This window comes from Stigmatopora argus, chromosome 16, assembly GCF_051989625.1.
Source record: "Stigmatopora argus isolate UIUO_Sarg chromosome 16, RoL_Sarg_1.0, whole genome shotgun sequence".
NCBI lineage: Eukaryota > Metazoa > Chordata > Actinopteri > Syngnathiformes > Syngnathidae > Stigmatopora > Stigmatopora argus.
In genome coordinates this window covers 5,353,967-5,381,673 of record NC_135402.1, presented here as the reverse complement: position 1 = coordinate 5,381,673, position 27,707 = coordinate 5,353,967, and the positions used below count along the sequence as shown (strand labels likewise).

General features: G+C 39.0%; 2 protein-coding genes and 2 long non-coding RNA genes across 6 annotated transcripts; 1 reads left to right on the top strand and 3 right to left on the bottom strand.

Moving 5' to 3' along the window:
- Positions 1 to 1,085: 1,085 nt before the first annotated feature.
- On the bottom strand, positions 1,086 to 6,955 carry cplx4a (complexin 4a). The gene is made up of 3 exons (XM_077623188.1): positions 6,623 to 6,955; positions 4,704 to 4,791; positions 1,086 to 2,479 (listed from the first exon to the last, which is right to left on the bottom strand). Exons 1-3 carry the CDS (start codon positions 6,784 to 6,786, stop codon positions 2,252 to 2,254), a joined length of 480 nt encoding a protein of 159 aa, XP_077479314.1. The 5' UTR covers positions 6,787 to 6,955; the 3' UTR covers positions 1,086 to 2,251.
- A 1,947-nt stretch (positions 6,956 to 8,902) lies between these two features.
- Positions 8,903 to 10,200, top strand: LOC144091068 (uncharacterized). 3 transcript variants are annotated; one of them, XR_013305604.1, is made up of 5 exons: positions 8,903 to 8,945; positions 9,504 to 9,590; positions 9,689 to 9,780; positions 9,864 to 9,952; positions 10,037 to 10,200. It is a non-coding gene; the product is annotated as an uncharacterized LOC144091068 (long non-coding RNA). The 3 variants fall into 3 exon arrangements; XR_013305602.1 differs by lacking the exon at positions 9,864 to 9,952; XR_013305603.1 differs by having other exon boundaries at positions 9,864 to 10,200.
- A 180-nt stretch (positions 10,201 to 10,380) lies between these two features.
- On the bottom strand, positions 10,381 to 11,720 carry LOC144090985 (uncharacterized). The gene is made up of 5 exons (XR_013305563.1): positions 11,594 to 11,720; positions 11,325 to 11,402; positions 10,721 to 10,786; positions 10,541 to 10,638; positions 10,381 to 10,434 (listed from the first exon to the last, which is right to left on the bottom strand). It is a non-coding gene; the product is annotated as an uncharacterized LOC144090985 (long non-coding RNA).
- A 3,031-nt stretch (positions 11,721 to 14,751) lies between these two features.
- lman1 (lectin, mannose-binding, 1) lies at positions 14,752 to 27,063 on the bottom strand. Its single transcript, XM_077623137.1, has 13 exons — positions 26,714 to 27,063; positions 25,552 to 25,706; positions 24,800 to 24,907; positions 24,298 to 24,359; positions 23,188 to 23,287; positions 22,986 to 23,109; positions 22,693 to 22,751; positions 22,429 to 22,561; positions 21,736 to 21,923; positions 21,336 to 21,412; positions 15,384 to 15,549; positions 15,189 to 15,313; positions 14,752 to 15,113 (listed from the first exon to the last, which is right to left on the bottom strand). The coding sequence occupies exons 1-13, from the start codon at positions 26,991 to 26,993 to the stop codon at positions 15,077 to 15,079; spliced, it is 1,614 nt and encodes a 537-aa protein (XP_077479263.1). The 5' UTR covers positions 26,994 to 27,063; the 3' UTR covers positions 14,752 to 15,076.
- Between the last annotated feature and the right edge of the window lie 644 nt (positions 27,064 to 27,707).

The window sequence follows — 27,707 nt, the reverse complement described above, 5'->3', positions numbered from 1 at the left end:
CCAAAAACATGCACGGTAGGCTAGCTAAACACTGAATTGCCCCTAGGTTTACCCGCACCTAGTGCCCGTTGATGGCTGGGATAGACTCCAGCACCCCGTGCGACACTTTTCGTCGTTCAGAAAATGAATAAATGTTTGCATCTTAAACTACAAAAAGTGATGCTAGGCTTGATGAAATTTGGAATGAGTTTTTGTAACTTTTACTTGTGTTTGAAGATGCCCAGTGGGCAGCAGTGTCATCTCTGGCCCTCCTGAGCGTAAACACTCAGTGCAGGAATAGCTTTAATGTTTCCATTCTAATCTATTAAACAAGCCTACATTTTAAGTGCGGGGTCGGCCCCCTTTGGGAAGCGCACAATAAAGACAATTTTCAGCGATAACCACTTAAGAGCAAACAAAGATTGACAGCAGTGTGGTAATCCCGCTTAAAGGAGATTACATGATGTTGCTCAAAAGAGTTAAACCCCCCCTAAAACTATTTAGCTTTTCCTAATTGCACAAGGTGACCTCATCCTTTGTCACAGGCCAAGGGAAGAGGGGGGTGAGATGCTAATTAACACCAGCGAGTCAACGCGCAACTTCCTTTTTAGTTTTCTAAAGGCATGTATAGTAAGGATTTTATTTGTTCAAAAATGATCATGTATAGTAAAGCATTTAAAAAATGACAATGTATAGTAAGGCTTTTTTCTTAAAGAATGACCATAAATAGTAAGGCTTTTTTTCTTAAAAATGACCATGTATAGTACGGCTTTTTTCTTAAAAAAAACGACATAGTATAGTAAGGCTTTTTTCTTAAAAAAACGACATAGTATAGTAAGGCTTTTTTCTTAAAAAACGACATAGTATAGTAAGGCTTTTTTCTTAAAAAACGACATCGATTAGTAGGCTTTTTTCTTAAAAAACAACAGTATAGTAAGGCTTTTTTTCTTAAAAAACGACACAGTATAGTATGGCTTTTTCGTTAAAAAAACCCGACATAGTATAGTAAGGCTTTTTTCTTAAAATAATGACCATGTATAGGAAGGGTTTTTTTATATTAAAAAAGGTGCAAGAAGGCGATCATAAAGCAAGCAGTCACACATAAATTGTATAATACACATTTTTATTTGAACACCACACTCTTATATATACATTATCTATTAACCTCAGATTTCAGATTTATACATATTCCTTTTGATTTTTTCAATGAACATGAGAACTTCTAAACATATCCATGAACTCAAACAGCACAATAGAAAAAGAAAAAAAAACTAGCATAACCATTGAAGCAAAAGGGAAGTTTAAACATATATTTGGCTTTCAACATTTTCATGAGAGCTGGACAGCAATAGTCTTGTTGCTTACCGAAAATAAATAAATTAGTATGACAAAGAATATGGTTTGATGGCGGGTAGGGGATTTTTTTAAAGGTCTTTATCGGAAGTCAGAGGCTGGATATCATTTGCTCTTTTGTTGTCAACATCTTGTAATATTTAAATGTTTTATTATTTTAATGGATGAATTTAAGTTTGGTGTTTTAGTTTCAATCAGATATGTTTTTATCTCCTTCAGTAAGACAAGCCACCTGTTAGGGATTAATATACATTCATTTTTAGATTGTTTATACAGTTTCTGATTCATATTCTATGATATTTTGTATCTGTATTTGTAGATGGGTTTGTGTGGGTCAATAACCAAATGGTTTGAAAAAAAACCTTACTTTTTCCACCTTACTTATTAAAAATAATACACTGTTTTTACTCTAAAGGCAAAATACATGAAAAAATGAATAAATTAGGGCACGTTTGACTCATTTACATGATATTATTTGTATATGTACATTTTTGGGGAGCTTTAGGGTTTTTCGTGCGTCGACTTAAAAGCCATGATCCTGTTACAATTCAACAATACATTTAAAATCTTTTAATTTAGTAAATAAACATCCACCCCTGCGCGTAGGTTTTGAGCTTTGTTGTTCCAATACCATTAAGAAAACAAAAAACATTTCATTCACAACGCAGCGGGAAATAGTGGACAGATAGTTAATGGGATTAAGCTAAAAACACAAAAACAATAGCCACAAAATCTTTCAATTTAGGTGAGATTTTGGATGATTGAATCATCCGGGCTGCGCCCATCTGTTTGAAAAATTGGGGAATAACCTTTTAGTTAATAAACAGACATGAAAACAAACCTCTCCTTGTTCTTAACAGCCCTGGCGGAGGTCTTTGTCGGCGTTCTTAAAACAACCCATCTTGCGGCGGCCTTCATCTCACATGACGGCGCACTTCTCCTCGGCTTTGGACTTGATCTCGGTGACGGTGGCCGACGCCTTCTCCTTCAGCTGGTCCATGTCCATGTTCTGCAAGTTCTGAATCTGGCCCATGAGGGAGTCCTTGCCCTCCTCCTCGGTGGCGTCCTCGTCCACCATCTTGAGCAGATCCTCAGGTACGTCCACGTCATCGCCGGCCATCTCGATCATGTTCTCGTCCTGTTCGCTCTGCATTCAAACATAACGGTAAAATGCTTCCATTCCACTTTTTCAATGAAAAGTTGGTGGTTTGCTACTATAAAATAGCTGTTTGAATTTGAATTATTATTTTTTGAAATAGAGAGAATACATATTAATGAACATACACCTATAAATATGTAGGATTATAATTAAAAGGCTCATTTCTATCTTTAGTCCCTTTGGCAGGTTAATGTTAAAACACAAGATAAAATTAATAAGGCAACAATAGGGAGGAAAACAAGTTTGTAAATAGTTTACTGTTGTTATTTTGAGGGGGATAGTTCGTCTATTAGTCACAAACTCCTCTAAATTTACTGTAAAAAGGATGAAAAGAGCCCACGATTGGGCTAATATTGTCGTCGATAGCACTAAAAGAGTTCAAAAGTAAATGGTAAACACATTTTTCACATAGTATTATCTTGTTTTTTTTTTCAGAAGTGAGGCCACTGCCTAAATGGAAGATTAGATACAATGTAAACAAACAGATGAATCGTTCTTAATCCCGGTTATTGGTATTTTCCGAAGGGCAGGTACATTGTAAAGAGGAAACTATTATTTTTTAAAATTCGGTTTTACTTAAAAACCCCTGAAAAAATAGCACAAACATTTGAAACTATAGTTTTACCACAACCACAATTTACAGAAGGTGGAGCTTGTATATTCGGTTTGGTTTATTGACTGTTTGTTTGTGTTCAGGGTAACTTTAGAATGAATAAGGGGATTATTATCAATTTGCAGGTTTTGTTTTTGATATGAAGAAGGGATTACATTTTTAACAGGTTTAAATGTCACAGACATCAGAAAATAAATTTCACGATGACATGTTGATAACATAATATGATTAACTTGATAACAGATAAACCTATTCAACTCAAATTTGTAGGGTGGGTCAAAGGTCAAAGAGGACAGAATTATGGGAATGCTTTGAATTTGGCTGTTTAGGCATAAATCTGGTTTCTTAAAGAGATCCTCTCATTTAGTTCATAAGATTGTCCGTCAAAAAATAATTTGCACGCTATTAAACATTTACAAACTACTCAATAGCTCATAATATAGACCCTAGAAACTAAAATAAAAGATTTAAACAAATCCTGTTAATTAAAAAAAAATGTACCTTGAATATCATCATTTAATGTTTATTTACTGTTAATGGGATAGTCAATTATGACACTAATGAAATTAAATATGGGATTCAAAACACAATCTCCAACTTTAATGAACAATTCTATTTCTGATCGTCATGCCTGCAATGACCGTTTCAGTCGGGCTCAACGTCCAATCATGGAGATTATCCACAGCCGGCGCTCTAAAGATAACGTCCATGGTATTTGCACGAGATGCTAAAGCCATAAGAGGGACAACAACTTCCTGTTTCCATGCTGTTATTTGCTAAAAGTGTTCCCTTCCCCCCCCTGCATTCAAGAGAGAAACCATTGTACACATTTTACCATTGTCGCCATGCCACAAACCTATTTCTCTTCCACTAAAGACAAGTCGGCTTTTGTTCGTGAACAACGTAAACATCATTAGAGCGGAATAATTAGATTTACAGTATACATGGATATACTTTAAAAGGCCACAGAGGAGCCATTGTTGTTGTTTTTTTCATCACACAAAAGCCGACAAGGTCATGAGTGTATATTAAAAACCCACTTTTAAATAAGAGTTTGAATTTTGTAGTCGACACTTAATTAAAAGCAACAATTAAACGCTAGCCGACATACCTTTTGTCCTCCCTCCATGCCTGCTAAATGTTCCAAAATTGTTCTTTAAAAAAAAAGGAAGTATGAGAATGACTTAGTTGAAGTTGGATCACATGAAGTGATGCATTAGCGAGTGATCCCGGGATCTCTGCTCAGTGGATTTTGGGCTTCCACGAGGCTCACATGGGTCAACACCTTCCGGTCTAATCTCCTCTAATCACCGCCCAGTTATCTCATGCACCCTGACTTGCCCAATTTACTGTATTCTCATTTAACATGACAATATTAGAAACACCCAATGACCAAATGGCTTACGTATACAATCTCGCTCTTTGATGAACACTGCAAGATAGATATTCCAATTCTCAGGTCCCCCACTCCCGATCATTTCATCACAATTTTGTAGCATAAAAAAATGACACGATTTACCATCTATGCAGGGATGCACTTTTCGTTTTTCTTTACTATTCTAGTCTATTTTTTTCAACCTTGGAGAGTGGTGTGTGTACCTTTGGCAGCCTGTACTTTTCCCTTAGGCAGACCCTCAGTGTTGCCCTCTCAGCCTTCTTGTGCAAGAAATCGGCATCTCTCTCCATTCTGAAACACATTCAATGAATATTAGTCACCATTAATTGCAACTGCTAAATTTGACAATGAAACCTAACCTTTTAACCTGGATAGTTGTGACACACAGAATACTTTCTAATTTTGTTTTATCGTTGTTTTTAACAGTGATCATCAGAGTGGACAGCTATTCAAACATTGACCTTTAACCCCTTAAAAGCAAACGACTATTTCAGGTCAATATTAATATATTAATATGTTAAAATTATTCATCATTATTTTTTCATATTATGTTTAACAATTATGAATACATTTTAAAAATAATACATTTTTCAAATTAACTAAATTACTTAAATGCACTAAAACAGAAATACATAAGTACAGGGTTTTTTGGAGAGTATTTAACCAATTCCATGCCATTGATTGTGGGGAGAACGGCTGTGAATGCTTATGTTTTACTGCTATCGATGGCGGTGTATGTCCAATCCATCCCATAATCATAATTTTTTTGGATGAATGGGTACTTGGAAATGTCAGAAATTACCTTCAAATGAATACAGGTGGCTCCCTTTGTCTGTCATTTTAGGGTTGTTGAGACTTTTTTTGTAGGACTACTAATTGTCTTTCTGCTAAATCAACCTTGCCTCCGTAGTGGATTTTTTAAAAACATCTGAGTTGCAAACTAGACAAATTTATTAAATGTATTTTTGTGTCTTTACAGAGAGAGGCCATAAGAGAAAAGTGAACTGCCAAGTTTCTTTGAGTTGAGTAGTTTTAATTAAAGCTATTTAGAGGTAAGGATTACCAGACCAGACTGGGCGGGGCACATTTCGAAATCATGACCCATACACAACTGGCTTTATATATTTAAACCCCCCAAAAAAACTGCCTTTAATGTAACTCGCGTCTCAGAATCAAAAGGTAAAAGCACACATGAAATTGGCAATGCTATTGCATTTTATATATTTAGACCAGAAGGCTTTTTTAGTCCATCGGTTGTGAATTCAAATGATCAAGTAGACGTCCAAGACAATTGAATGAACATTCGTTCATTTACTGCCAGCCCTCCCAGTTCAAATGGATCAGACGGCTACCGCCATCAATGGCAGCCCATGTGTTAAACATGCCCAAGATAAACAAGCAAAAAACAAACTACAAAACAAAGGAGGCCGATAAATCCCGTTATGTAATTCGGGATGACGAGATTTACTTCATGCGGGCCAAATACCACCCCCACAGCTGCTATCCCTCTCCTCACCACTACATAAAAAGCATAAAAAACTAATTACAGTACTTAACAATGTTTTTAGGTGATAATGTGCTTATATGCAGGTTCTCTCCCTCAAACAACTTTTTTTTAAACTAAATTTGATACTCATCACATCGTTTTTTGTGTAGTCACGTAACTTGAAATTTCACTACACTACACAAATTAATTTGTGCTTTGATTTTTAAACTAGTAATTGATTTTTTGGGGGGGGTAGTGGGCAAATCGTTTACAAGGAAAGGCTTAACATGGAATTCCGTCACAACAGGAAGAAGCAAAAAGCGTGCAGGCCTAATGTGGCACTAATTTTGTCAAATTAATGTTTAAAAATTTTTTGGATCACCAACAATCAAATCCATTCTGCGATTGTTCACTCAAATCGAGTAAAACATAGGATTAAATCTGATTATTGATCCACAAACCCCCAATATGTAACCTAGACAATGTTAACATACCAATAGTGTCTATTTTTTGCATGAAATCTTCCTGTAAAACCGCAACCATTTCAACATCGCTCCAATCTGACGTGAGATTGGACTCGAATTAAATCTTTTCAAGGTCGTCCCACGCTAATCCAAAATGGAGGCCCTCACTTACTTCTCCTCCACCACCTGTTTCTGGTACTCCTCGTACTCCTCGCGGGTCATGCCCGCCGCCTTGGCCGGGTCCGTGGGGGTGGCCTCCTCCTCCTTGTCTCCTCCGCCGCCAAGGCCAATTCCCGACAAGGGGTTCCCGATCATGCTCTTGATCAAAAAAGCCATGTTGACTTTTTGCTTGTTTTTTGGGGGGTCAAGGAACGAGAAAAATGACTCGCTTTCTCCGCTCCTGTACCCTTAGCACCCCTGTAGCTCACGAGCTAACCTGCTGCTTGTCTATTCGGCCGAGGACGCACTGATGACAGGCAACAAACACACAATCTCACACACACACACACATACGCACAAGTGAATGCGTTTCGGCCATAATCTGGATTAAATCCTCCCTACCACCGCTATGGTAAGAGACAGATGGCCTCTTTCCTATCTATATTTAAATCAAACAAGCCTTTCACAGCGCTTCCGTCCTTTTTACTTTCGCTGATTTGGGCAGCAAAAAGCAAGTTTTTTTAAAACAACACACCATAAATGGAATTTTTACTCTAAAAGTGAAAACGTGCAGCGTCAAAGTGGCAAGGCATCAGGATTAAGACGTGTAATGCTATTCTTCAATGGGGGAGGATGGGAGGGAAACCGTTTCATTGCGACACGTTACCATCCATAATCATTACAGGTAGGGCGTACCTAACTCAGCGCCAGGCAAAGATACATGTCCAATTTATTTAAACTGGGAGGGCCGGTTGTGAGTGCACATCTTCCAATGCCATTGATGGCTGTTAATGCAAGCAACAGTTACCTCAGTGCCATTGGGGGTTAAAAGAAATATTATAATTTATGCATGGAAGGATAAATTGACAATAAAGATATAGAGATATATATAGAGATATATATATAGAGATATATATATAGAGATATATATAGAGAGATATATATATAGAGATATATATATAGAGATATATATATATAGAGATATATATATAGAGATATATATAGAGATATATATAGATATATATATAGATGTACGTGTATATATGTACGTGTATATATGTATATATATTTGTCAACACTTTCCAATAATGGGGAGGTGAAGTGTGGCCACTTCATGGTGTAGTGGTTCTATTACCTGCCTGCCTTGAGGGCAGACAGGGCTCAAATCCCCGTTGGTAATAATTTTTCCCTTAAAAACAACCGTGTAGTCAAGACTTTCCAAAAATTACAAAGGTAAGTGTGGCCACTTTGTGGTGCAGAGGTTTGTTCACCTGACTGCCATGCGGGCAGTTGTGGTTCGAATCCCAGGTAGGAATCCTTTTTCCCTTAAATAGAAACAACCTTGTGTAGTCAAGACTTTCCAATAATGTCAAAGAAAAGTGTGGCCGCATCATGGTGTAGAGGTTTGTTCCCCTGACTGCCGTGTGGGCAGGCAGGGTTCAAATCTCGGTGGATGATGAACCATTTTGCCATTAAAAAAGACTAAGTCATTCAGTCTCTCCTTAAATAAAAGCACCAAATGACCATATATAGGCTGACCACCTCGTGGTGTAGTGGGTCAGTCACCTGCCTGCCATGCGGGCAGTTGTGGTTCGAATCTCAGGTAGGAATCCTTTTTCCCTTAAATAGAAACAACCTTGTGTAGTCAAGACTTTCCAATAATGACAAAGTAAAGTGTGGCTGCATCATGGTGTATGTGGCCCACGATGCGAAATGAGTTTGACACCCCTGGTATATAGTAAGGCTTTTTTTCTTTAAAAAACGACATAGTATGGTAAGGCTTTTTTTTCTTAAAAAACGACATAGTATAGTAAGGCTTTTTTTCCTAAAAAACGACATAGTATAGTAAGGCTTTTTTCCTAAAAAACGACATAGTATAGTAAGGTTTTTTTCCTAAAAAACGACATAGTGTATATAGTAAGGCTTTTTTTCTTTAAAAAAACGACATAGTATAGTGAGGCTTTTTTTCTTAAAATACGACATAGTATATAGTAAGGCTTTTTAATTTGTAAAAAATGACCATGTATAGTAAGGCTTTTTTCTTTAAAAAATGACCATGTATAGTAAGGCTTTTTATTTTTTAAAAATGACCATGCAAAGTAAGGCTTTTTATATTAAAAAAAACGAACACACTCTTTTACAGCATCAAGACTACAAAAATGGCGACTATAGTACGTCATCTTCCAAACATGGTCATTGAGTCGGGAGGACAAATCACCTCCTATGGGCGTGGTTACGCCCATTGGTGACGCAGGTGCTTAAATTATGTACCTGCGCAGCATCTCGCCCTTTGGCCATTTCCATGCCGTCGGTCGAACGACTAGCACCCAAACGAGGTAAGCCCTAGACTAGAGCAATTTACTGGCCTATGTGCATTTTTAACACCCTACCGGGAGATTTTTTTAGGAATCAATTGAGCCAAAACGCCAACAAATCTGTTAGTTTATTGCCAGGTCGAACACACCGTCGACATTTGAAGTATGGGCTCCTTGCTAGCTTAGCATTAGCCTCACGACATTTGACTTCAAAAGTATTTTGTCCGTATTCTCTCCATTATTGAGTCGTGGGGGAAGACTTCATTTTATCAAACAAAGCCGAGATATCAACGGTCAGTTTGCCAGGTGAAGGTGTGTTGAATGTAATGATAGTTTTCACTGCGATAACTAAACGCCCTTTTCCAATTTGTAATTCTGTTTTAAACAAAAATCATTGATACCAAAATGGTTAAGCCGACTTTCTCCTAGTTTTTTTTACATCAGTCTGTATATTGAATCGCTTTGTCTGGAAAGGGGAAATTAGCACCGAGCACTCACTAACTTATTTTCATTCTTTATCTTGATCATTGACTTTAAGATTTCTCTTTCCTGTAATAATTGTTTGCACTTCCCAAATAGCTTGGTTAAATCAAGATGAAGCTGTTCCCGTGTGTCCAGAACCATGCACACCCTTGAGGGGAAAGGAGACTGGGCCAAGGTATCAAGGTAATACTAATGACCAAAAAAAAACCACCTAAACACATCTGTTGAATCTCCAGTCTCTGTATATGATAACTTTTGCTCTATTTTTTTGCATGCACCAGGTCCATGGTGATGTCCAGACCCTGGAGGACCAGGTGATCTTCCCAGGTTGCCCACTTGAAGATGATGCATTGTCTCTTAACTCTGCTCTGAGGTTAATACCGTATTTACACGCCTATTTGGCGCATCGTTTCTTATGCCGCAGTGTCAGTAACGAGTGCTATTTCTGTATTTTAGACACAAAGCACGCACTATTTCGTCAGACGCATATGTATTTCATATGGATTAAGATCGAAATGCGATAGCGCTGGCTACCGGATTATATTGTAATGTATCCAAGTCAAAACATTCCAATCTCACATTATTTTATTGACTAAAGTTGCAATTTACTAACCCCCCTTATTTTATAGGTGATGTCCCGATCCCTAAGGTGAGGAGGATATCTTTTTTTTTTTCAATCAGAAATTGCAATAAAAGAGATTTGAGTGTCATTTGTCTTTGTTAAAACACTTGGAGAAAAAAGACCCAAGACCCTCAATGGTCTTTTTTTTCCTTTTAATTTTTGGTGTTTATATCCTAAGTGTATTTTACTTTTGTCTACCAATTGATGTGATGATAAGTGTGTTTCTCTGAATAAAAACTTATAAAATGAAATGTTGCTTGCATTCCTTTGCTATTTCTATGAAGAAAAATACATGAGTATATTTCAGAGGTTTTATTTTCCCACAAAATGGGGTAATTCAGAAGTCTTCCAGCATTTAGAGATGTGGTATTTTCATTGATGAATCTCTTGGCACTGGATGGAATTCTGGGGAGAAAAAAAAGACTAAGTCCAACATTTAAATAAATAAATAAACTGGGGGACAGTTAGGTCAAAAGATTTGACCAAAAAATAACACCAAGTAAGGTTTTACCAACATGAGAAAGACCCATCTCTCTTTTAAGATGTGGTGGGAGATGTTGGTGTCAAAGTCACCTTTCTTTAGCGTTGATTTGGTAAACTTGGGTGGACCTTGAAGAGAAGCAAAATAGAGTATTTTTAGTACACATGACATGAAAATAATAAATCAAATAACCTGAAAAACAGGTCTTACGTCATACACGACTTCTTTGGTCTTGTAGATTTGGACAGCTTCCACCATCTCCGTCGCTTTAAATCTCTGCAAAACACCACAGCATGGTTATGTCATTGCTTATTTAACCATTTTGATGCACAAATGACTCCCATTCAATCAAAAAAATAAAATACGTCTCACAAAGCTCTTAGACGGAGGAAAAATGACCCCTGCGCTACGGTTGAATGAATGTCTCGCTTAGGTTTTGTCAAAACCACAATTAAAAATCAAAAGGTCCAAGCCCTGAAGTCTTCCTTTAGGAAAGGGAAGGGCAAAGGTATATACGTATTCTAGAAGTGTACTGTTTATTCCTTACACCTCCACTTGATGGCACTAATGAGAGTGTGAGTTACCCACACAGGAACTTGCTATTAAAAATCAACGCCAACCCAGTTAAAGTGTCTTCATTCAAAATTGGAGTGTATCATGATGCTAAACAAGCTAATTTAGGAAAGCCGTGAACACTGGTCGCTGATATCTAAACATTACTGTGACAACAAAATTTCCTGATTACGGGATGAATAAAGTTATCCAATCCAATTACACGGGTAGAGGAATTAGAAGCTATTAAAAAAAGACTCACTTTGCCGACAAACTGCTCCTTTTTGGCCGTTATGGCCACATTCTTGATGTTTCCCAGCAGTCTGTCCTCGTTGAGGGACTGAAACACACAATGGAAGGGTTTCTTTTTAAACATTAAGAACAATAGGTGATGCAATGTAGCCAACTTGCTAGCAAACATTTGTGTTTGCATCCACGTCGGGGCTACATCACGCCAATGAAGCACGTTCCCGTCAAAAAGCACTCTTGAAATGAGAACTGGGGCTACGAAATCCCCAAAAGACAAAGTACCGAACGCGCTGCATTGTCCTGGAAGAAGTTTGTCGGGTCTTTCTTCGGGAAATCGTCAATTCTGAGCAGCTCAGCAGTCCAACGCGCCCAGCCTCCGGCTCATCCGCCATTTTTCAAAAATGTGGCGGCGGGTCTTTTGAATTCTGACCACAGCCACGCCTCGGCCACGCCTATTACACATAGACACAAAAAAAGAGATCGTTTTTATCATAGAGTGCATTAGTCAGGGGGCTGGGGCTGCAAATACTTTTAGGTTGGGCATTAATACTTCAAAACAAATACATTGTTTTCATAATAACGTACTGTAAATACTTTTTGGTTGGGTTTTAATACTTTAAGATACAATATTGCACATTATGAACATTGCGGTGACATGCACTTCAGTGTTTGTTTTTGACTTCTAAGGTTACATACTTGGATATGCTTTTTCAATTGGGATTCATTTGGCTAAAGCAGCGGTGTCAAACATACGGCCCGCGGGCCGGAACCGGCCCCCAAGGAGGTTCGATCAGGCCCGCAGGATAATTTGAAAGTGGAAAAAAATGCATAAAAGACATGGAATTAATATTTTTAATTCGCTGCAATTCATGGATAATCCGATAAGGGCGCACTCTTTCCATCAGAGTAGAAGACAAGCCGCATCACTGAGATCACTGCACATTGCACATTTGTCTAAGGAAATATGAGGTGTTTGATGAAATGTTTTGTAAAAGGATAGTTCATTCAATTTCAATATTTTCCTAATGTTCTTGTGCTTCTTTACACCAAAACAAAGGAAAGACATGATATTTGGGTTATTTATAGCAGAGCATGGAATAATTTTAATGGTCCGGCCCACTTGACATCTCCCTAGGCCGTATGTGGCTCACGATGCCAAATGAGTTTGACACCCCTGGTGTAGAGGTTTGTTCACCTGACTGCCGTGTGGGCAGGCAGGGTTCGAATCTCGGTGGATGATGAACCATTTTGCCATTAAAAAAGACTAAGTCATTCAGTCTTTCCTTAAATAAAAGCACCAAATAACCATGTATAGGCTGACCACCTTGTGGTGTAGTGGGTCAGTCACCTGCTTGACATGCGGGCAGTTGTGGTTCGAATCCCAGGTAGGTATGCCTGCCATGCGGGCAGTTGTGGTTTGAATCCCAGGTAGGAGTCCTTTTTCCCTTAAATAGAAACAACCTTGTGTAGTCAAGACTTTCCAATAATGACAAAGTGAAGTGTGGCCGCATCATGGTGTAGAGGTTTGTTCACCTGACTGCCGTGTGGGCAGGCAGGGTTCGAATCTCGGTGGATGATGAACCATTTTGCCATTAAAAAAGACTAAGTCATTCAGTCTTTCCTCAAATAAAAGCACCAAATGACCATGTATAGGCTGACCACCTTGTGGTGTAGTGGGTCAGTCACCTGCTTGCCATGCGGGCAGTTGTGGTTCGAATCCCAGGTAGGTACCCTTTTTCCCTTAAATAGAAACAACCTTGTGTAGTCAAGACTTTCCAATAATGACAAAGTAAAGTGTGGCCGCATCATGGTGTAGAGGTTTGTTCACCTGACTGCCGTGTGGGCAGGCAGGGTTCGAATCTCGGTGGATGATGAACCATTTTGCCATTAAAAAAGACTAAGTCATTCAGTCTTTCCTTAAATAAAAGCACCAAATGACCACATATAGGCGGGCCGCCTCGTGGTGTAGTGGGTCAGTCACCTGCCTGCAATGTGGGTGTCGAGGGTTCACGTCCCGGTGTCGCCAGTCAACGACTGTATGTTGTCGGCAGTCGGCCGCAGGCCGACTGTCGAACACCACCAGGAACCCCACGTCCCGGTGTCGCCAGTCAACGACTGTATGTTGTCGGCAGTCGGCCGCAGGCCGACTGTCGAACACCACCAGGAACCCCCCCCCCCAACTGTCTTCCGGTCAGCCGAAGGCTGACCGGAACATAATTGTTTTGCTGAAAAAAATGACTAAGTCTTTATTGTAATGAAAAAAGGATTACCCATTTAATGAACTACATAGTGTAGTGATCAGTCAAATGAGAGCGGGATTCGAACCCTAGTTGCCCACATGGCAGTCAGGTGAACGAACCTCTACGCCACGAATTGGCCACACTTTACTTTGTCATTTTTGGAAGGTCTTGACTACAAATATATAGAAACAACTAAGGGAAAATGTTTCCAGACTGGGATTCGAACCCAAGCCTCATACATGGCAGTCAGGTGAGTGAACCTCTACGCCACGAATTGGCCACACTTTACTTTGTCATTATTGGAAGGTCTTGACTACAAATATATAGAAACAACTAACGGAAAATATTCCCCAACTGGGATTCGAACCCCAGCCTCCCACATGGCAGTCAGATGAACAAACCTCTACACCACGAATTGACCACATTTTACATTGACATTATTGGAAGGTCTTGACCACAAATATATGGAAACAACTAAGGGAAAATGTTTCCCGATCGGGATTCGAAGCCCAGCTGCCCACATGGCAGTCAGGTGAACAAACCTCTACGCCATGAAGTGGCAACACTTTACTTTGTCATTATTGGAAAGTCTTGACTACACATGTTTTTATTTAAGGGAAAATGATTACCAACTGGGATTTGAACCCTGTCTGCCCACATGGCAGGCAGGTGTGCAAACCTCTACACCATGAAGTAGACATACTTCACTTTGTCATTATTGGAAAGTCTTGACTGCAAATATATACTACGCCTGTGAGAAGGTAATGACGTATCCCTACACCTGTGAGAAGGCCTTGATGTCACAAAATCGAATTCTGATTGGTTAAAGCAACAGTCTTATTGACGCTTGTTTAATGCAGCAGAAGTCATTGTGAAGGCCTGGAAGCAGATTTCTGACCCTGGCAACAAATAATAGCTGACGGCACACCACTGATAGGAGCCAAAGAGGTAAAAAGAATGCACCATTTTAGCCAATCGAATTCAAGTATCTGACTTTGCCCCACCTACTCATCATGCATTGGCTATTCACTATTCTGAGGTACATTTTTAAAAACAGTTTCAATGAGCGTATGTTCGTCACAAGATGACTGCGCTTATATTTTTGGGAGGGAAAAATAAATGATTTTTCAAATTTTGATTAAGGTATTTGGGTCAATTTTAAAGTTACACAGTGACATTTTTAGTCATTAGGCAGATATGTCAGATTGTGACAATTTCATCTTTATTTTTAGAAAATTGTACATTTAAAAAAAAGACAGGTTTGGTGTCAGCAACCTGCCTGTTAACACCTAAGGCAATCTTTTTTTCTATAATACAAAGGCAAAAATACTGTCAAGCTGAAGTTTTGTGTGTCATTTGTAAACGGCATCAAATTGAAATGGAAAAGAATGAATTAAATTAAGTTTTTCATACAAATCAATTCTCCTTCAGGGTACAATAAGTTAGAAAATTTGAAAACAAAATCATCCAAAATAAGCATTCTCTAAATTACATTTTTTACTTCAATATTTTCTTTTTTTTACCATCAAAAGAACTTCTTGGCTGCTGCTTCCTGTTGGCTTCTACAGTAGAAAAAAAATGATACATTAGAAGCTAAATCAATTCATTTTTGTTCAATTACAAAAATATTGACTTACTTGTACATGATATAACACAAGAATAGAACTGACTGGACCACAATGAAGATGACAAAATGGACAGTAGACAAGCAGGATGGCATTGGAGGAACCTCGGGACACTTTTGGACCTTCTCACCGGGGTTCTGCAGTGAGTCCATATTTTAGTACGCAAAACAAGAAAATCCTACCACAATTCTAACGTAGAATTCTTACCTGAACGGCACGTTGTACCAATTGCTCCAGGTCACGTCTGACGGTGTGTATGTGCTCCTTGATGTCATTGAAATGCTGAACACTCTCATACGTGGCCACGCCGCCCTGCTGATGATTCTGCTGCTGGCCTGTGCCCATCTGCCTTAAAGATTCGTGAAAGGAATTCCTGCAGAGATAAGTAAGCATTTCCAATTCATTACAATTGGGAGGATTGACTGTGAATGTTCAGCTAATAGAATCCAATAGAAATCAGCAGCCCCCCCAAAAAATCTTAAAATTGATTGCAAGTCCGATTTTTCACGTTAGCAAACACGACGTACAGTATTTATTTACCCCACCCTTTTTTTAAGTGTGATTCAAATTGTCTCCTACCTAATCTTTTAATCCCTATTCACCAGAGGATCTGTATAGCCAAAGTTTGAAAACCGAAAAATTACCATCTGATAAAGCAGGTCATGATTGCCAAATGAATCCCTTATAAAAACATGTTCTAACATCAGATTACAAGGCCTGAAAGGGTTAAGCAAAGGGCCAGCCGTGACGCTAGCAGACAGAATTAGTACGTTGACATTATAACAGCGGGACATTTTGCTGGGCGTATTGCGAGAAAAAGTGTGACAAGAAACAAAAAGCAAACACACGGTTAGACACGAAAAAAAAAATCTCCATGTATGCATTTTCAGAAAATTGTATCAATTAGCGCATATAGATGTCTTAAAGTTAAAAAAAACCCAATCAGGATAGTGCAGCTAACCCAGAATGCTGAGACCAGGGTCCAAACTCAATGATAAATGTGCACTAAACCGGTAAAAATTTTGTTTTGCTAAAATCATAGGTGCTACTCAAAATATCTGATCTCATGTCCTAGTCATGGCTATGGCATACTACGTCTGATCTTGGAAGCTAAGCACGGTAGGAAAGACTGCAATAGACATTTGGTCATTTCAAATTGGAGATGTGAACATTAAGGACAGCTAGGGAAATTCTATAAAAATGTTTTAACCTTCATTTAAAGGAACTAATTTGATCACTTAAGGTTATTTGCTCCACAGTTAAGATTTTCAAGTCTGTCATTTTCACTTACCAGTTCCATCAATGCTGTAATTTCATAATTAATGTAATATAAGTTTGCAGGGTAGTATGCCGTAAGCCCAACTATGACATGTGATCCGATATTTTGAGTATCACCTATAATTTTAGCAAAACCAAACATATATTACATTAATTATGAAATTACAGCATTGCTGGAACTGGTAAGTGAAAGGACCGACTTGAAAATCTTAATTAACTGTGGAGCAAATAACCTCAAGTGAGCAAATTAGTTCCTTTAAATCAGGGGTCTCAAACTTGCGGCCCGCGGGCCAACTGCGGCCCTCGGGACGATAATTTGCGGCCCCCGTCTTAATATGAAAGATCGATTTTTTTTTTTTTTTTTTTTTTTTATTTTTTTTTTTTTTTTTTTTTTTTTTTTTTTTTTTTTTTTTTTTTTTTTTTTTTTACCCCTTTCCCCATGATGGCGCCGTTTAAGTGGCAGCCAGTGGCAGTAGCTCTGTCCACTCATGTTTTTCTTGTTTTACAGCATGTTTTACATGAAAAATTAGAGGGAACATTGACATGCACCTGCTTGTTGCAGGTGTGATACTGGTGTGCCGATAGCGAGCAATGATGATGTCGTGACCGGATGATTCGCCTAAAGACGTTTCGCCGACGGACGTTTGACAGACGGACAGGTCGTACTAGTATTTGTTAGTTTAATGATTAAATACAAATACTAGTATTTGTATTTAATCATTAAACGCTGTTTTCAGCTGGATTTGACCGAATTTGAGAGCATTTTGAGCCGTTTGGCGAATGGACGTCTATAGACGTTTTTTTGCCTCCATCGCGATATCATCCAGTATTTGTATTTAATCATTAAATGCTGTTTTAGGATGGATTTGACCCGATTGCTGTCATTTTACCCCTCGGTTCTGCTACATCTGCCTGCCCAAGGGTGCTTACTCCCGGACTGCCATTGATGGTAGACGAACATTGATTTTTACTATAATTTGGACAACACCGGCGGCGGGCCGGATTAAAAATCCTAACGGGCCGTATATGGCCCGCGGGCCGAGGTTGAAAAACTTGTACACACACGATCCGGCGGGGCGAGCGTTCGAATCCCGTTTCGGCGAAACCTCCGTTCGGCCGAATGAACGTTCGGTGGAACGTCCATTCGGCGACCTGCCCGTCTGTCAAACGTCCGTCGGCGAAACGTCTTTAGGCGAATCATCCGAGTACCGATGATGTCGCTCACACTGGTACTCAGTGCGCTCAGGGAGGTTGTCTTTCTGCTCAGACCAACAAAAAATTAGAGGGAACTTTGGTTCGGAGCTGAATGAACCAATCACGGTGAGGTATACGGCTCTGGAGGGCGGGACATCGGCCGGGCTGTCCAGTGCCTCGCTCACTCACTCATTCATTCCTCCAATCAGCTGGGCGGAGGAGAAGCCGTGAGGCCGATCACTCCGCTCGGCGCGCACACTCCTCCGCTGCTCTCAGCATAGAACTGAATGAGGCGCTATGATCCGTGATCCAGCCTGTGTCAGTGTCTGTAGCCATCTCCGCGATTGAAACGGAGAGCGAAAGTGCACATGCGCCACAAACCCGCGCGACTGAATGTGAAAGATCAACCCGAGACTCATTCCAAGTGGAAAAACATATTACAGAGCCCCAGAGATGTCTCTTTCAAAGCCTGCCGTGAAGAGAAAGGTCGGTGATGAGCACAGACAGTTTCAAGAAAAGTGGGGAGTGCAATATTTCTTTGTTGAACACAGGGGCACCCCGACGTGTCTCATTTACACTGAAAAAGTTGCGGTGCACAAGGAATACAATTTGAAACGTAATTGTACTACGAGACATGCTGAGGAGTACGAAAAATACCAGGGAGATGAGAGAGCCAACCAGGTTGCCAGTCTGAAAACACGTCTTCTGAGGCAACAGGATTTCTTCAAGAAGGCTACCAAAGACAGTAATGCAGCAGTCAAAGCTAGCTACGCCGTTTGTGAGTTGATTGATCCTGTGCTAAGTGATCCCAAATGGCTCATGGACTTGGCTTTTCTTGTTGATATCACACATGAGCTTAATGTACTGAACAAGAAGCTACAAGGCCAGGGGCAACTTGTCAGTGCTGCCTATGACAACGTGAGAGCATTTTGCACTAAACTTGTGTTATGGAAAGCCCAGCTCTCTCAGACAAACCTTTGCCATTTCCCAGCATGCAAGGCTCTCGTGGATGCAGGCACACCATTCAGTGGTGAGAAGTATGTTGAGGCCATTTCGAAGCTACAGGAGGAATTTGATCACAGATTTGCAGACTTCAAGACACACAAAGCCACATTTCAAATTTTTGCGGACCCCTTCTCCTTTGATGTGCAAGATGCCCCTCCTGAGCTTCAAATGGAGCTCATTGACCTGCAGTGCAACTCTGCACTCAAAGCCAAGTTCAGGGAGGTGAGTGGAGAAGCAGACAAGCTTGGGCAATTTTTGAGAGAGTTGACCCCCAGCTTCCCTGAACTTTCCCGAAGGTTCAAGCGGACCATGTGCCTTTTTGGGAGCACATACTTGTGTGAGAAGCTCTTCTCCACCTTGAACTTCAATAAGTCCAAGTACAGGTCCAGACTTACTGATGAGCATCTTCAAGCTCTACTGAGGGTCTCCACTGCTTCCTCCCTCAAGCCAAATGTGACTATGTGAGAAGAAGCGCTGCCAGGTTTCTAGCAGCAAGGAGTAGGCAAGAGAAGCCGTGTTCAGAATATTTCATGTTCAATGTTCCATTCAAGTTCAGAAAGTTTAAGGTTAAAGAGCTGTTAATACAGACATTTGAAACGGAATAAAAATAATTCATTTTCTCTACTTAGCCAGCCAGTGTATATCTACTGTATGCTCATTAGTATTATTTGGTTTTGTATTACTGATTGATTTATTTTTTGTTCATCTTTAAGTTAATTTATTTAATTCATTATTTTTTGTTAAAAAATAAAGATATTTGATAACGTTGGAATGTTTTATCAGTGCTTTTCTTGTGGAAATCCTGATGCGGCCCAGTCTCACCCAGACTCGGCCTCTAGCGGCCCCCAGGTAAATTGAGTTCGAGACCCCTGCTTTAAATGAAGGCTAAAACATTTTTTTAATAGAATTTCCCTAACTGTCCTTAATGTTCACATCTGCAATTTGAAATGACTAAATATCTATTTCCATCTTACCACATTGACATTTTCATTTCATTTACAGTCCCCGTACTTTAATTTAAAAAGGGAAAAGGGCTTTACACTTTCATTTCAATTGCGTCGCCTTGCTTATACAATAAGTCCAAAGAAAATGACATTTCTTCCACTGATCGGTGCCAGGCAGTAAGCACTAACTTTCTCTTATCGTCTTAAAACACAACTAATACGATTAGGATGAAGGAAGAAAAAAATGGACAAATGAAAGAAAGTCCAGCAGACCGTGTATGACAGATGTATTTAAAGACGCCTAATCTGGGGGCGCCGTTAAGACGTGTCCTTTTCTTAGTGAATCAAAAAATTTAATTTGTTTTCATTTTTTAACCCCCTCCCTGAAAAAAAAAACCTCCTGAGAAAGTGAACGTTTTATAATAAAGCCGACATCTAATCTTTATCTAGTGTCCCATTTATGACCTATCATCTAATCCTAAAACCAACCATAAATCAGTTAGCACGATCAAGGCTAGACTGGCCTTTTACTGCCGTCAATCAAGTGATCCCAGTGACACCTCCAAAGTTATGGGTCAACGTCATAATGATGAAGAAAAATCATGTATATGCGCTCAGGATTTAGGCCACGTGGACAGCTTGCTTCTTTTATGATACAAGACACAGATTAATGTTGCATAAAGTGAGATCTAATATCATTCTGATTAATTCCTAATGCAGATGGCAGGTGCGAATTAAAAAACAATCAAAACCTGAAAAGAGATAATCATTAAAACAGCAACGTACACAGAGTATTAAGGACGTGCTAAAATGCAAATCATACCAAAAACGGGGGCGGGGGGAAATCTTAATTTTATCAGAATCCAATGTATTAGCCAAAAAAAAAAAATGTTATGGTATGAAAACTAACTTATTAGCTAGCATTGATTGGACCGGGAGGGGTGAATGAATTGGATGTCAATGGCAATAAACGAACATTTATATTCAATCTTTCCAGTTTTAATAAATTTGAAGTCCTTTGGCAATGATTTCAATACTTTTAGAGAAAGTTTTACATGAAGTGTTGTTTCACACTGTAAGCTACAATGGTACACTAAAATATTAGTAGGAAAGCTATATTTTTCAAAAACAAGAGTGTTATTGAGTTCACTAGTCTCGGCCACACGCACTTAACTTCAAAATCATTTTCTACATTAGGAAAATAGTCCACATTCTGCAGGTGTCCAATTATGATTAATATTTGAAATAACCTTGCGCTAATTAAATTCCAGTCATACTACCCAATTCATTACTTTTTGCCTGATATTTTTTGTACTATTTTGTTATTCGTTAATTTTACTGAGAAATTCAGCAGCCGTCCGGATCTTAATACAATATTATAGCTTTTTTTTTTTAAACCAGGGATGCGCTCAAGATAATGCGGGGAAATCACTTTTTTTTACTTGTTTTTGTACTATATGACCCTTTAAGTTTAAGAAGATTATGAGTGGGTGGGTATTAGTGTGCGTATCATGCCTCGTACATGTACCTTTAAAAACAGACTTACTTTCTCATGTACTGTATGTCATGTAAGCATGATCATGGGATTACCAGCGCTGGCAGTCGGGCGGGCAGACACCTGAGATGTGAGCAGTCTGAGATTAAATATGATTTCTGGGGTTTGACTGCCGGGATTGATTTACACTTGGTTTTGTTTTTCAGCAGATTTAAAAAAAAAACACAAAAAAACAAGACTCACCGCATCTCGTTGAGATTTCTGAGCAGATCTTGTTGGGAGGATACAATAGTACCCAGCTGCTGGTTTGCTACATCGATCTTAAAGAGAGAAAAAAACAACAGGCTTGAATCTGAAAAATAAAATAAGCTTTGTCCTCATTATTTAAAAAGATGTGAGCGCAAGCTAGGATTTAAGTAGGGAAAAGCGACTGCCAGTATAAAACCTAAGTACTGCCCTTATATTTTGACGTTACAAAAAACAGCAATCATGTTATGTTACTTTAAGATAACACTTTAAAAGACTGAAGGAATATTACAGTTGTGGAAAAGGGTAACTAAGATTATGAGGTTAATGACAAAAAAATAGAAATAATTGGCAATTTTAAAAGCAGACGTAATATTATACAACTAGTGGAACTTACTGGTCCAGTATCAGTGTGGGATCCCCTTTTGGAGATCTCATCAGTGACAATGGTCACATAGCGGCGTTGCTCGTCCAGAATCATGGCCAGCTGACGGTTGATCTGCTTGATTTCCAGATGGATGCGGTTCTGACCCTCGAACACCTGACGGATTTCCCGATCGTTCACGCTTTCGTACAACTCGTCAACTGGAAGAACAAATTCAATATAGAGAATGGCGGGCTATTCATGGGTAAGTTTCTTATTGTTCTACGATAAAATTGCAAAGTTGTGTATATGACATATTTACACACAAACAAATATGCATATCCAATTTAGAGAACAAAATGAAGTGACAAATTATTAGGCATGACTCCCAATTATATCTAAAATAAATATCAGAAAGCCTTATGACTAGGAAGACATTACCAACAGCCTGAGGGAATCTATGAAACTAGTCCAGTAAGCTTGCTAAGAATATAAGGTTATCTCACTAGAATGTCTTTATTTTTGCCACACATAACGTGTGCCTTCTTATTTAAGATTAATAAAATGTCTACAAAATTGTACTGATACAAAAAATCCTGTTATGTTTAATAATAATAATAATAATTAAACAAATCAATTTACCATAAAAATATATATATACTAGTTGTAATTTTGGGCATAGCAAAGGAAAGATGTGGCACTTAGTTAGCCCCCCAAAACACTAACTTGGCTCTCCTTGGACATCTGGGTGCTCCTTCTGAAACTCTTCTTTCTTTTTGTCAAGCTCTTGCTGGAAGTTGTGGAATTCCTCCTGGTACTTGTCCTTGTCTTCTTTAGGAATCTCCGCTTCAGGTTGGGGCTTCAAGAGGGCCACCAGAGACAAAAAGAAAAAAAACCATTTGAATGAATTCAATAGCAGATTGGACTGATTCATTCACACAGACAAGCCACAGCATTTTTGGAAAAGGAATTCCAGGAAATCTAACTTACCGGCGTCTGGCCAGGTTCCGTGAGTTGGAACAACAAGAATGACAACACGTCATGGTCATCTGTTGCAGAGGGAAATCAATGGGAGAAAATTAATTCAAACGTGTTTGTAGAGAATTTAATGACAGTGACAAATAAGGTCTGTTTTACTGTAATAATTAACACTTAGTCTGATGCGAACAACACCTGAATCATGAAAATCCCATATTTAAAAAGAACAAGACTATAATAACCAAATTAAAAACCCTACTCATTTCAAATGACTTTTTTTTTCTCACCAAACTACAGGATAATACCTGCCAATCCACCGGTTGCAGCAGAGACGCCAAAGAAACCTTCGGGGGGAATAATCATGTTGTCCACTTTGGTGCAGAACTCAAAGTCGTCCTTGTCTGGAGTGAAACCGTTATTGATCATCACCTGCCGATAGTCGGGGGATCGGTTTAAAATTCGATATGGACATGTATTGAGCAAAACGCAAAGTGTGTCGGGACGTACCGTCAGTGTCTTTTTGTAATACGTCACCCTGGCTCGAATGGGATACGGTTTGTTGCGGAAGTCCCGCAAACATGAGCCCAAAGTTTGCGTGCCGCCGTCACTGCCGAGACAATTTACAGTGTTACTACCGTAATATTATGATACGTTAAGAACAAGATTGGGATACATTGTGACTCCACCCAATTGCCTAAAATGTGCTGTGTGACATTCCAAAAAATTAAACGGCTATTAAAAACAATATAAACAGTCAACATTAAGTATGTGTCATTGTTTATCTTCAACCTACACAAGGAACTAAAGATGGAAATTAGCCCTCGGCTACAATTTTACATATTTACATATATGTTCATTAACATGAATATGAATCTGTTCATTGGTATGTGCTGTCCCTGATTAAATACCGTAAGCCACCCGTGCATATAAAACACACCCTAAAAATTGTTGAAGTTTACAATTTCTCGCGTATAAGCCGCCCCCTGATTAACAATTTCCACCTCCATATTCATGGTTTTAATAGGGAGTACAAATGTGTTACTTTGAAGGGAAAATCTTAAGAAAAATCATCACGTGGTATTTCTGAGATACATACTGTATGAATAAAAAACATTATTAGGGTCAATAGCAAAATAGCTATAATGTAACTGCAGAGAACTATGAAACCTTCTGGACAATTGGTTTCGTATGAAATTATTTTGGACCAAATATTGTCTTAAAATGAGTTAATGAGTTATTCCCATGACTATTTTTTACTGAGATAAGGTACACCTTGTTTTGACTTTCACACTGAAAAGCACGGCTGTCACTTTAATCTATGATGCAACACTTTGCAACTCTACTGTACACAGTTTTTGGACATTCCCCTACGTTGATTAAATACTGTACGTAAAAAAACATTGATAAGTATATCCGAGTAAAAACGGAGCCAATTCCACGACAAACTGTGGGAAAAACTAATTTCAAGCTTTCACTGACACACACACACAAGATTAGGGAAAGATAGGGGATTATTTACTCTCAAGCAAATATAATCATATTTCCTAATCTTCTTTTAAGTTGACGAAATGTGAGGTGGCAGCGGTGACGTCAGATGCAAAGAAAGTATTTACTTACTGTTTGTGGTCATAAACATGTTTGCCGTTGTTTCCAACCAGGAGGACTACTGGGTTATTTTTCTGCAAAGGACACAAAACATGTTAATCTTGAACAAACAGTCGCACAAATCTCATACCTGAACATGATCAAACATGACCTGCTGACTGTCACGATGGTGTAAGCAAACAATCTTGAATAATCACCTTTGCGAATATTAAAAAAAAGGAAAAAAACAACAACTGGAAATATGTGAAACTCTCTTTAAAAACAATAACATTAGGAAGGTATAAAGTCACATGGGATTATAGGTGGTGTATGAATGAATCAATATTTATTTAGTTTTATCCTCAGGATTTGACGATTGTATTATCTTCAGGAAGTAAATTAAAAATACATTCATTGATTTATGCCTTTTACAACTGACTAACAAACAACAACTAAAATAACTCATTTTATGCTTTGATTTTGATCATTTTGACAATATTTTGATGGGAAATGAATACGCTGATGTGACACTGACCTTTCCGTCGTTGTCATAAGAGTCGAAGAAAATCCCGACTCCGTCCCACTTGTCGGCGGCACCATACACGGGTCCCAGTTGACCTTCGGTTGCAGTGTACCAGATGGCCTGTCGGTAAAAAAAATCAAACAATTAGTTTAATTAAACACACGTACAAAAGTATGTAGTTGTTGCACAATGGGAAAAAAAAAAAACTAATTGTACTCACTTTGTCACAATTTAAGAAATACACAACACTTTTAATCCTCGCTGAGGTCTCAAATACGTTTTAAATGCGTAAAAATTCAATCTAATTCATATAAAATACATGAGAAACAGACGGCTACGAAAAGATATACACAAACATGAGACCATTTTCATTTTTTACACGACTCCAATATGAGAGAGGTAGTCTATTTAACATGCATTCTAATTTTCAGGCTAATTTAATATTTGTTTTGCTACCCTGTTTGTTAAAGTCGCAGTTGTGCGATTCACATTTGACCTAAAATAGACTTTTATTTCTACTATGGCATTTCAATTACATCCAAGTTTTGAGCTAATAGGTTATAGTCGCATGAACTTTTATATGGTTTGGTTTGAGTGAGAAACTGTGACGTGAATGGGATGCCAACAGTCAACATGGAGCCCTCAGGGTTAAATTGGAAGCAGGCAAACATATTTGAGGACGACATTAGAATAACATCAACGTTCCTTTGTAAAACAAAAGACAAACGGATTAACCTGATAGCAAAGTGTTAGCTATTTCTCACCAAGCCATCTGCTCCCGTTCGGCCTCTTCCAGACACACGGAAGGTGACCTCAGCCTCCCAATGTTTAAAGGTCACCTTGTTTTTGGCCCACACAGACCCTCGCTGACTTTTGAGAGATGGGACAATGCGCACCTGATCCGCACTTGGGATGGCATCTAGGGTAGAGATAATACATTTTAAAAATCTTATACCATTCAAGTGACAGACAATAACTAGTTGACCTTCATTTCAAAGACTGTTTCTGCCCCCGTTTTTTTGAATGCACATCGTTACTTTGTTAAATAATGTTTAAACAAAAAATGACACCCCTTATGAACTCACTCTATGATTGCATGCACATAAACATTATACAAACATTAGGGTGCATGGGTATTATTGATGTCATGAAGGAAGGCGGCCAATCTGGGATAGTTGCAGTAAATTGGCTAAGATTCTACGGGCATTGAACAAATGTCTGCCTGCATTAAGGGTGGAGAATTCCTTAAAATAATGGTTGTTGTTCATTTATCTCTAGTATTACAAATCAGAAAAATCTAATACAGTTTTTTTTTCAAATCTATTGACACATTGGTCCCCATTGAGTGCGATAGATGCCCAATCCATTTTAACCATAGTCTATCAATGTTAGTAAATACGGATCACTCTGCTGGCCATCACAGTGGAAAAATCAGGGGTGGGCAAATCGGTCCTCGGGGGCCACTGTGGGTGCAGGTTTTTGTTCCAAACGATCCAGCACAGACACTTTGACCAATGAGATTTCTGCAGAAAAAAAGAAGCACCTGACTGCAATCCACTGATTGCACGTGTAGGAAATCAGATTGGTGAAAAGGTGTCCTCTTTATGGGTTGGAATGAAAACCTGCACCCACTGCGGCCCTTTGTGGAATAGTTTGCCCACCCCTGGCTGTAAATTGAATTCATGTTGATCATTGTCAATGGCAGTTCAGATCGTCTTTGTCCCTTTTAAATTAATACCAAAACGGGCTACAATCACCGGTGTGACACACCAATCATAAGTTATATGACGCATCTACGAATGTGACAAGTAAAAGTTGAGATCTGTTTGTCTGATGTTTGATGGTTCTAGCGAAGGTATTAATGAGTGTCACGTGTACCACCGTGAGTGTCAGATGTCGGAAAAAAACGTTGTTATCTGGACTTACTGCCGGAATATGTCCAGAAAGGTATTGTGCCGTCATCTTGGACCAAATGGGGCCCCTTGAAGCTGTGTTTGTACTCGAAACGGCGGTGGGGAGCCGCGTCCGCTGGGTCTGCGTCTGCAACTGCCGGCGTATTCACGACCGCGTCTTCGGCGGCCGACATTTTGACAACGAGGCTTTGGCACAGAAGCGTGCTTACAAAAGCGACGAACATCCTTGTTGTTGCCGAGATCGAAGCCCGATGTCGCCGCCGACACCGTGTTGCTCCTCCGGACACCGCCATGTTTTCGTGTCAGTGCTGACGTAGCGCTGAGTTACAGGTGCATGACGGGATGCCCGCAGGCCAACAAGGCTCCTTCTCATTGGTCCTGGCATCTTGGTGACACACACGTGGAGTTGGACCTCCGGGGTTGTGACACGACACACCAAAAAATAAATAATATATCAACAAAAACTCTAAAAGCCTAAAATATGTGCAAATTGAGTCTTGCAGGGGGTTTCTGATGCTTATAATTGTAAAAAATAAACTCCTAAAAACCAATCACTGCTATTGATGACCATTTTTCAGTACCATTGACGTCAATAGATGTCCAAAACTTTAGCACTGGGAATTGACAATGTCACCCATCCCGGTCAAAATGTGTCGGACGCCTATCACCATCAATGGCAACTAATGGCAGCCATTGTGTTCATATTTTTGCAGTTTGAATACTAAGACAAAAGTTTCAAACCAACAACTATTCAACTCATCTCACCTCTCATGCACTGTCCTCACTTAAGTCATGATTTCTTTAAAACAAATGTTAATTATCTATTTTGAATGATACCGATGTGCCAGCATCCATTTGAGTTTAGTACAAAATATGTTGTGATTGTCTTCATAAATTCTTGTGAAGCTGAGCTGGATTATTGTAATCAAATTATCATACTATTCATGGTGATATGTCAGTCAAAAGTAGACAGCAAGCAGTCTTCCAAGTGAAATGATTGGCTGTGA